This window comes from Accipiter gentilis, chromosome 9, assembly GCF_929443795.1.
Source record: "Accipiter gentilis chromosome 9, bAccGen1.1, whole genome shotgun sequence".
NCBI classification, from domain to species: domain Eukaryota; kingdom Metazoa; phylum Chordata; class Aves; order Accipitriformes; family Accipitridae; genus Astur; species Astur gentilis.
In genome coordinates this window covers 28,160,870-28,170,343 of record NC_064888.1, presented here as the reverse complement: position 1 = coordinate 28,170,343, position 9,474 = coordinate 28,160,870, and the positions used below count along the sequence as shown (strand labels likewise).

At 51.6% G+C, this 9,474-nt stretch overlaps 1 protein-coding gene across 2 annotated transcripts in view; it reads right to left on the bottom strand.

Moving 5' to 3' along the window:
• Nucleotides 1-9,474, bottom strand: part of ARHGAP19 (Rho GTPase activating protein 19) — a 28,310-nt gene continuing 18,836 nt past the window's right edge. For both annotated transcript variants that reach the window (XM_049811238.1, XM_049811239.1), the window contains exons 5-12: nucleotides 9,021-9,247; nucleotides 8,419-8,505; nucleotides 7,399-7,464; nucleotides 6,478-6,666; nucleotides 5,642-5,740; nucleotides 4,951-5,043; nucleotides 4,387-4,455; nucleotides 1-3,863 (exon numbers count right to left, since the gene is read on the bottom strand). In XM_049811238.1, coding sequence (XP_049667195.1) covers nucleotides 3,807-3,863; nucleotides 4,387-4,455; nucleotides 4,951-5,043; nucleotides 5,642-5,740; nucleotides 6,478-6,666; nucleotides 7,399-7,464; nucleotides 8,419-8,505; nucleotides 9,021-9,247 — 887 coding nt within the window. In that variant the 3' untranslated portion in view covers nucleotides 1-3,806. The remainder of the gene's footprint in view (nucleotides 3,864-4,386; nucleotides 4,456-4,950; nucleotides 5,044-5,641; nucleotides 5,741-6,477; nucleotides 6,667-7,398; nucleotides 7,465-8,418; nucleotides 8,506-9,020; nucleotides 9,248-9,474) is intronic.

Sequence of the window (9,474 nt, the reverse complement as noted above, 5' to 3'; positions counted from 1 at the left end):
CAACAGGCCAAAGCAAACACACTGAAAGCTGAGCAATCCCCCTCTAAATATGTACCTTCACCCAGTGTTTGGTCCCAATGACTGCTGCCCTTTTACTTGCAGCCAAGCGTAAGCGCTTGGGTTGTGGCTTCAGGGGCTAAAAACTATTCATTTTTTAAATTATGTAAGCCATATAAAGCTGTCACTTTGAATCACAGCTTATCAGGGAGGTGATATTTGGGTTTACAGTATTCAAAATAGCTATTGTGAGTTTTTGCATTCCTTTGTTCAACAGCTTCAAGAACAGAAATGTCTCTCTGGACTCCCATGCCCACTTTCAAGTGCAGAGAGGCCCATCCCCTCCCGCTCCCTGAGCTCCAGGGAGATGGGGCACACCAGTCCCATGACACCCAACTGCAGCCCTGGAGGAGAACAGAGCCCGCTTGAAGCTCACCCTGCAGGAAAGCAGCACTGGTTTCAAACGTACCGCACCACTTGCTTCTCCTGCTTGTTTTTCAATTGCATGGCGAGGATGTTAATGAGTGTCTGAGCCACGGCAGGCAAGCCCAGGGCATTTCAAATGTGGAAGAACTTCACAGAGAAATAATCTGCATAAAATCTGAGACACCATTATTAAGAAGGAGGAAAAGATAATGCAAGCAGAAACCATCCTCCCTCGGCAGCCAAGAGTGGCAAGAGAAGAATGGTTCTACAGAGAAAAATGTATTCATTTGATCCATTATTTATATAAAGTGTTCTTTGTAAACCTGATTTCCCATCACCCTGGATGACAGCAGGGGGAAAACAGGAAAAGAAGAGGTCCAACTTCATACCTCTGAGGGAAAGACAGCCCGTCTGGGCACCCTGCATCACACAAGGATCCTAGAGAGGGAACAAGCCCTAGTGCCACAGGAGGCCAGTGCCATCCCTGCAGGCAGGCAGCACTTCACCAAGCACCCCTGCACTTAGAAGCAGGAGCTCTGGGGTTCTGAGCAGACATTTCCTTCTTTTTGAAGGTGGATGCACCACCGAGTCCTTGCCGTCCCAATGAAACTGCTTAAGCCCACTGAGCAAAACAACTAAAAATAAAAGCATTTAATATGGAGTTTTCACATGAACACACAGGAAGGCAACAGTCTGAAACAGTACATACATAGCATATATAAATAATGACAAAGATTAAAAATACTTTGGAAACTATAGACACTGGGAACAGTTAGTGGCTGCTCTGGGAGGAAGCATCCTTGTGAGTCATTGCACAGGGCAGACAAATGAGAGACATCCAAGCATGACTAAAACTCCCCTGTGTTTGTGAGACTGTGTGAACACATTGGGGACTGCATCAGCCAAGGGTCCTAGAGGCTGAGTCTGTTAGCCACCACCATCAGCAGCACAGGGAGGACAGCACCATCACCTAAAGCCTAGGGCACCAAACCCCTCCTGGGCCTGCCCTGTCTGGAGACTGCACCCACCCCTTTGACAGGGAAGGCATCTAAGACATGCAGAATGCCAGGCCGATGCCCCACAATTTTTCTTAGAGCTAAGCAAATCTCAGCTGTGCCAGAAACCAGATGGAGTCCCTGAGCTAGAGCCATCAATAAAGGGGGACAGCAGGGAGAAGAGTTATGTTCCTCTCACCTATACAGGAGCAGTGTATTTGGTCTTAGGAACAAGACTGCCTTCCCAAGCAGACACCCATACAGAGATATATGCCCAAGTAAGCTAGGAAGGATGGGATGAACAAATGTTTCACTCAGCAACTGCCCCCAATGCAAGTAAGAGCAGAGGTAGCAGGACCAGACCCAGCTCTCCTTGCACTGCCACTCAACCTTCAGCTCTGCCTCATCTCTGTTCAGAGGCAAAGCTGAAGTCCCCAGATCTCTGCTAGCAGTGGACTGCAGGGGCAGGGCAGAAGTGCAGTCAGCAAAATACATGGTGCCCTTCAGAGAAGAGCACATAGACAGCTTCGGCCTCGGGGGGGAAAGGCTACAGACACATCCAAAAAGCACATACTACTACCACAGCAAACAGCCTCTGCCCTTCCTCACAGCATCCTCGCCTGCCAGGTCCCTGAAGAACCAAAGCCCTTTCTTTGCTGCGACAGAGGCTCCTAACACCAACAACTCCCAACTCACACATCTACAGTCCCACTACCCCCTACGTTTTCAAGGCAGCTCCTCCCATTTGGGGTCAGACTGGGGACAGGCACCCCTAATAAAGTACCAGGAACATGTCTTTGGAGAGAGTAGCATGAGGCACGTAGCTTTGTGTCTCAAAAAAAAAAAACCACCACCAACAAAAAAAAAACAACAAAAAACCCCCAAACAATCACCATTTAAAAAAAAAAGTAACAAATTCCAGCTAAGCTCCAATGCCCTGTTTTGACAGCTCTAGCCAGTTGGACTGAACTCCCTGTCACATCTCAATATTCACACCTCTTGCCACCAGTTGTCTCAGAAAGCTGTCAAGGACAGAGCTCTAACTCCTGCCGGCTGCTGGTTCTTAAAGATTAGAAGACAATTATAATTGGATTCCAGAGATTATTTGCTTCGCCAAGAAGGGCTGAGAAGTGTTTAGATGGTTCCCCAGCTGATTAAATCTTTATTTCACTGTAGTGACCCTGTGTGTTTCCTACCCCAGAGTGCTTGCAGACCTGTACTTGGCAAAACTGGCTTATGGGAGCACTTTAGCTTAACAAGGCAGCTGACACTGGCCAGCTGTGATGGGGGTTTATCCCATATCTAGATGGTTTCATCTCATTTCTGCAGCTCAGGCCAAAGAGCTCAACCCAGCTCCAGCCCTTTCCTGCAGTTTAATGACTAATCAGCCAGTTGCCTGACCAGCCTTCCAGATATCTTGAGCCAAAGCCTCTGGCACCATTTGCAGATCACAAATGGCCAGAGCCCTCTCTCACCTCTTATGCTGCTGATGCTGTTCCTATGCTATGCAAACAGCCACCAGACTCTGCCCACCCCAGACACCCCAGCTTCCAAAGGCTAGGCTATTCTGCCCCAGACAGCCTTTACCAGCCTCCTGCCCCACTCAGCTTAGCCTCCCTGGGAGAATACAAAGCAGAGACACTCCTTGCTCACCAGGCAGAGCCCAGGAGCAGCACTGTGCCGCAGAACCACAAAGGCAGTGAGCAAGGGCTGCCTCCAGCTCAAGCTGAAACAGAGGGATGAGTTTATTGGGGAAGCTGCTTTCCCCTGGCCCCACTTGAAACGATGGCACCTAGAGCCTCTCCTCTTCTCCCAGGCCCGTCCTGTGCTCTGTACCATTTGTGCACTCCAGCCCTTTGGGGACAGCAGGGCAAAACAGAGCCCACAGGAAGCAGAGGAGGGCACGGCTCCAGAAGAGGCCTGGAGGTAAGGTTAGCTGTCAGGATGCGGGTGAAGGTTGGAATCCATCGTTCTCACTGCTAACAAAGGGGAGGAAGCAAAAACAAGCCAATGCGTTAAAAACTCAGAGCATAAAAGCAAAAAAATACAGCCCAGCAACATTGCAGAGAAAGCTGGGAGTGCACACTGGGCCCTGCAACACACAGGGTTCTCCTTTTAAGCAAGCACTCCAGCTCTTCTCAGACCCAGCAGGTCAGGCATGCTGCACAAGTTTTGGTTAGATAGTGGTTTGCCCCATAGTAGAATGAAATATAATTTATATACAGAAAGACACAAGTCCCTGCAGTCTTTGCAAAGGTCCAGTTTCAAGAGCGCTGCCATGTTGGTGAGGGTTGCCATGAGCCTGCAGCGCTACCCTTCTCATTGCAGCACATTATTCACAGCTTGTGAGGCTGGGCATTCCCCACCCATGCGTTGGTGCGAGGCAATTCAGAGGGATGATGAATCCTTGGAAAGCAGGTGGGCTCGCATGCGTCTACAGGATTCCTGGAGCAGAGAATTAGAGCAAATGAATGCTTGAGACACAGAATGCCATGCAAGAAAAGGCTGACAAGTCAGCAAGGTCCTCTTCTTGCAAGGACTCCCCACTGGAATCTGCCTCCCACTCCTTTTACCAAAGCAGAGCACTAGACAAGAGGCAGTGAGCAGACAGGGACAAACACAGCAGTTGCTCTTGGGCTGTACCAACCTCTTGTCCCACTGCCACCATGACCGGCTGTTAGCACTACACTGTGCTGCCAGCTTCCCTCTGTTTCCTGTGACAGCCAGCCTGGCAGCTCACAGGTAGAAGGGCCGTACACACCTGCTCGGGTGAAACCCTTCAAGGCCAGGTTTCCAGCATGCCAACTGCCTGCAGCTCAGCATGGAGCAGGCTGCTACAAGCCAGGGGACCTCAGCTGTCACAGAGCCTGAGACAGAGCCTTGCATGCATGACATCACCCCTGCAGGTCCCAGAGCCCAGCAGGCCAGGTTCCCCCCAGGAAGGAGAATGAGAGTGTGCATGTCTCACCTCTTTCCGCCCCTCCAAAGACTTCAGTTTCGCTTGGGACATGTGAGCTGGAGATCCACATTTCTGTAACTGGACAAGAGAGGGGAATAGGAGTAGAGACCTAGGGAATGAAGCAGCATCCACAGCATTCCCTGGGAGCAGCCTGTACCACCAGAGAGAAGCTACCAGCCAAACCCACTCTTGGTTTGTCTGGGCCATGCATGGGACAGCCCTACTACCCCACAGGCAGTTGCTGTACAACTTGCGGAGGAGGATGAGGGAGAGGGAAGGGGGCACAAGCCAATGCCTCAGGGAAGGAACACAGCCAGAGGGACAAGACTGGAGTGGAGGCCAAATGCTGCCACCCCTGTCCCAATGCTGCTCTTGCCATCTGCTCTGCTCTCACAGCAGCTTCCTAAGACCTTATCTGACCATACAGAGGAAACTTGGAAACCTTCTCTTGGGCAGAGAACAGCAAGCAGCCCCACAAGGATTGCTGAAATGAGTGCCAAAGTTGCACTCACACTCCTCCCACCACATGCTCCCTCCACCAGCAGCTTCAGCAGTGCTGGGAGCAGTTCTTACCAGGTGGATATTCTCTTTGCTGACTCGCTCAGGCTCCGGTGTGGCATCCCTGCTCCTCCTCTCCAGGATAACCGGGGTTCCCAAAACCTTCCGCTGCCGTAAGAAGAGAGGGCTGTTGGCTAGTGCTTAGAGTGAAAAGTGAAAAAGAAAGGGAAGGAGCAGGATGCATTGCTGGTAAGCAGTTGGATGCTGGGAAAGAAAAAATGAAGCCAAGCTGGGACAAAGATTGCAAAGCAGAGCCACCTGAAATACCATGCCACTAGGCTGAGCCTGCCTGATTGTAAAGGGTTTGGGAGCTGACCTGAGGCCTGGCCAGGAGCCCAGCCTGTCAGAAGCAGGTACATGCTGCTGTGGGGCAGCCTACAGTGTGCTAACACCTGTGCTAACAGGCTAGACTAGACAACCAGCTTCCTGTCAGTCCTCATCTCATCTCCTCTCAGGAAGCAACCAATCCTTCAGAAAGATGCATATATCCTACAGCCATGTGTTCATAGGTAATTACACTTTATACTAGCAAGGCTTATTATCACTGTGCTGCCTTTTCTGTCCCCAGTGGATCTGTGCTCCTTGGCAGCCAATACTTTGAACAGTCCCTACCCTTTGAGGGCCTCATTCAAGCCAGGGCAAGGCAGAAGCAAAGAGCAACATCAGAAACTCACAGCAGAGAGCCTGGGTCAGAGGCTGCCTTTACCTTAATGAGGCCACTGAAGGAGCGTGAGCGGGTGCGTCGTGGTGCTGGGGATGTGGGTACATCAGAGCCAGGAGTGAGAGCTGTAGGATGCTTATTAAACTAGGAGGAAACATGAGGGCAGTACGTTAGCACAGTTACTGTTACAGTTACACCACTCTATTGCTGCTGTATGCTGCTCTACCTGCTGCCCTTTGCCTAGAACTCAGTTTGTCTCTTCTGCACTCCAAAATGGAAGAACAGCTTAGAGCTGCAAGGGAGAAGAAAGCAGAGGAAGGCCACATCTCCCATCCAGGATTTAAAAGGAGCTTGGGTGTGAGGCTGCTTTGTGCTGGCTACCAGATTAGCCGAAAGCAGCAGGTGTTGGAGCAGAAAGGGGGTTGGGCAGCAGCTGGAGGCTGGCAGCCAGGACTGGTGCTGACCATATCAACCAGTCTCTGTCTGGAGCAGCAGGTTGGCTGGGAATGCTCATGGGACTGAGAGGAGACCAGGTTGTCCACTCCCTGCAGGCAAGAGGGGACAAGACTTTTCCCTTTCTGAGGGCAGAAACTCAACAATGCTGCAATCAGGACTGGGGAACTGCTGGCTAGCAAGTCTCTGGCTTGGAAAACAGAGAACTCAAAGCACAGCTTGGTGCAGCAAGCTCCAGTCAGCCACATCCAGGACAAGCATCCTCCTCCCCTGCCTTCTTACAGCTCTGCCCCTTACACAGCCCAAAGCCCACTCTCCCTAGCCTGCCCAGGACTAGGAGCAGCTCTCAGGAAGGCCCTGCCTTTAGGCCTGTGCCCCAGATTGTTCTGACAAGCACACCCCAAAGATATCTTTCCTCCCCACACTACCTGCCGGATAAGCTTCTTCTTCTTTGCAGAGTCAGGCATATTGTGGACATGGCGGAAGAGCTCCTTCAGTGCCTCCTCTGTGCGCTGCTGGGTCTCCTCCTGATGGGAAGTGTCCAGCCGACTTCGCTTCTGAGACTTGAGGGGCTGCAGCTCCTTGGAGCCAGGAGACGTCAGCAAATCCAGGTCGTCCTGGGAAAGTGGAGACAGCAGTTGCTTGCCATGCTTTAATCCAAAGGAGCCACCCATCTAAGCCAGGCTGGGAAGAGTCTTGTGAGCTGCCTCAACCCCAGTGAATGCACAGAGCTGTGTTTTCCCTACCCCTCTGCAGAAGCACTGCACCAGCAGGCCCTGTGCCAGGAAGAGGTAACAGCAATACAAAGGTGACCCCATTGCTTCTTCCCTCCCCTCCCGGATGCCAGCTGCAGAAGCCCTTCCAGGCTTGAGAAGGGTCAGTGCAGCTCCTTGCAATGCATCTTCCCTCTTCTGCAGCTATATGAGGCAGGGAAGCATTTGCTGGCAAGACACAGACAAATCTTGTCCCAGTGGCAGCAAGTAGCCTTTATCCCAGCCCCTCTTCCAAGCAGCCTGGCCACGGCAGCAGGCGCATCTGTCTGTCTGGAAGGCGCAACCCCATGAAGGAGCAGGTGCTGCATGTACTGGGCACAGGGAGCAGGTTTGCTGCTAAACAGGGGCTGGTAGCTTTCCCTGTGCTTTTGATTAACAGATGCTCCAACTCTGCCCAATTTCCCTAATGCAGCCGCCTACACTACTACACCATATGGTTCCCTCACTCCTGCTCTCTGACAGATCCTCTTTCATGACTTGGTTTGTTTTCAGCTTCTTTCACTCACAAGGGTCCCTTCATAGTATCACAGCCTCTGCCCTTTCATGGAGGGCAGGCGCTGCATTTACTGGCCTTACCTTTGACGTGTGGGCTCTGGATCCCAGATAGTGCAGCCTGGCGCACTCCCGGATATATGCTGGGGCCTGTGACAACGAGCAGAGAAAAGACCAAATGTATGTTTAGTCCTGGGGCAAGAGTGGCCCCAGCAAGAGGTGCTCTTCAACCATACCACACAAGCCTCTTCCATCAAGACTCAGCTGTTCAGGGCAGACAAACCAATGGGATTTCTTGTCCCCAGTGCGGTCCCTGTTCATGGTTTCCTTTTGATGCAGGCAGCCAGCACAAGTGGAACACAGAGTAAGAGCAGGAACTTTTTCCAAGCAATTCACCCAGCTCTGAGCTGGCCAAACAGGGGCCTGACAAAGAAGGCATAAGGGGAACTTTCTATGGGAGGACTCTTTGCAGAGAACAGATGCCTACAGTGACCAGGAAGGTCCTGAGAAGTCGAGACTGACTGCTGCAGAAACACTTTCTTGGAGGAACCTGCAGAAAGCCCCATGCTCCTGACTGTCCTACCACAGCACCCCACTCTGAGCTAGACTGAGGCCCAAGACTGCAGGCTGTCACTGTAGCTGCAGTGGGTTGACTACCACTTGCAGAGAAGTTCACAGCTAAATGACCTGCCATATTAGGGATTCAGCTCTTGGCAGCACTCATCCAGGACAAGCCCCTTCAGTTTCCTTATCCTGCCAGAACCCGAGGGGAGCCTGGTCACTACCTGCCCCCAGGAACCAGGCTTCCCAGCTGGGCAGCAGGTGCTGGGTGTCCAGCAGAGGGTGGTGTTACACTGCACCGTGCTTCTGACCTGCCCAGGCACAAAGCCACCTCCAGTGCGGTCTTCCTCCTCCTGGGCTGCCTGCCCAGCAAAGACCTCCTCCCTAGTCACTAAAGGAACAGTTTCTTGTAGAAATCCTCCTTCTCCTACCGCAGAAGAGAGCACCCAGAATATACACTTGACATCTGGGATATGTCTGGTCAAGGGGCATTCAGTCTCCCGCTGAAGGGACAGGGAGAGCAAGACCCCAAAGTGCACTTACCTTGAAAAGTTTCTGAGAATGTTTGATCATGAAGGTCACTCCATTGTTTAGCTTCGTGATATTCTCTTGAAGGTCATTTGCTGTCACCTGGCAAGGGGACACAGCCAAAGGTGCAGCAGTTAGAAGGAGGAAGGGTCTCTGCTGCCCTTGCTGTCTCTGGGACATAGGCACACATAGTGCCTCAGCAGGAGACCTGCTCTGAGGAGATGAGGAGGCAGAGCTCACAGAGCCAAAGCTGCTCCGAGAGGAGGAGAACTAGACAAGTTTGGGGCCAAATAGTTCACCAGCAGCACAAGAAACCTTGCAGAGATCTGCAAGGTTTGTCTGGAGTAGTCCTCCTTAAAAGAATCAGGACTCTGCTGTGCTTTCAATTTTACTGAAAAAGATGAAGCATCAGTTGCAAATGAGACCTACGGCAGGTCTGGGCTGAACACTAGGACTGAGTCCTGCCAGGAAGGTCCACCTCACCATCCCAGCCTCCAACCCTCACATCACTGTATCAATACTTAATCTTCCCGTCTTGGTTCTTCCACTGTAGGCCTGCCAAGCCTCTGCTTTCTACCTTGCAATATCCCACCCGCAGATACTGAGGCATTGCTCACATTTCTGGGCCATAGAATGTGGGGTGCAAACATCAGGGCAAGATTGTGGGCAGACATCTTGTTCTTGTCTTGCTTCTTGGCGGTCTGGTAGAGCAAGTCTAGCAGCAGTTTGAGCAGACTGCGGTTGGGCGCAGGAAGGATCAAAAAGAGCAGCTGGAGGGCTTCAATTTGGCGCTCTTTGTCTGGAGTGCTGGTCTTATTCCCCTTCTCATCAAACAGGGTCAAGTCTGCCAAATCACAAGGCAAAACATCAATGACATGCATTACCTTCCTTAACAGCAGGCCTATTGCAACCACTTACACCTTCCTCTTCATATGCAGATCTCCAAACTCCTGCACAGTTCTTGGCCCTCCATCTCTCTCCCCCCAGCTCCCAACCTGATGTGTTAATCTGTGGTATTCATCTCACAGGACAACACAGTTGATAAGAGTTGTGATGGGTTGAAGGCGAGAT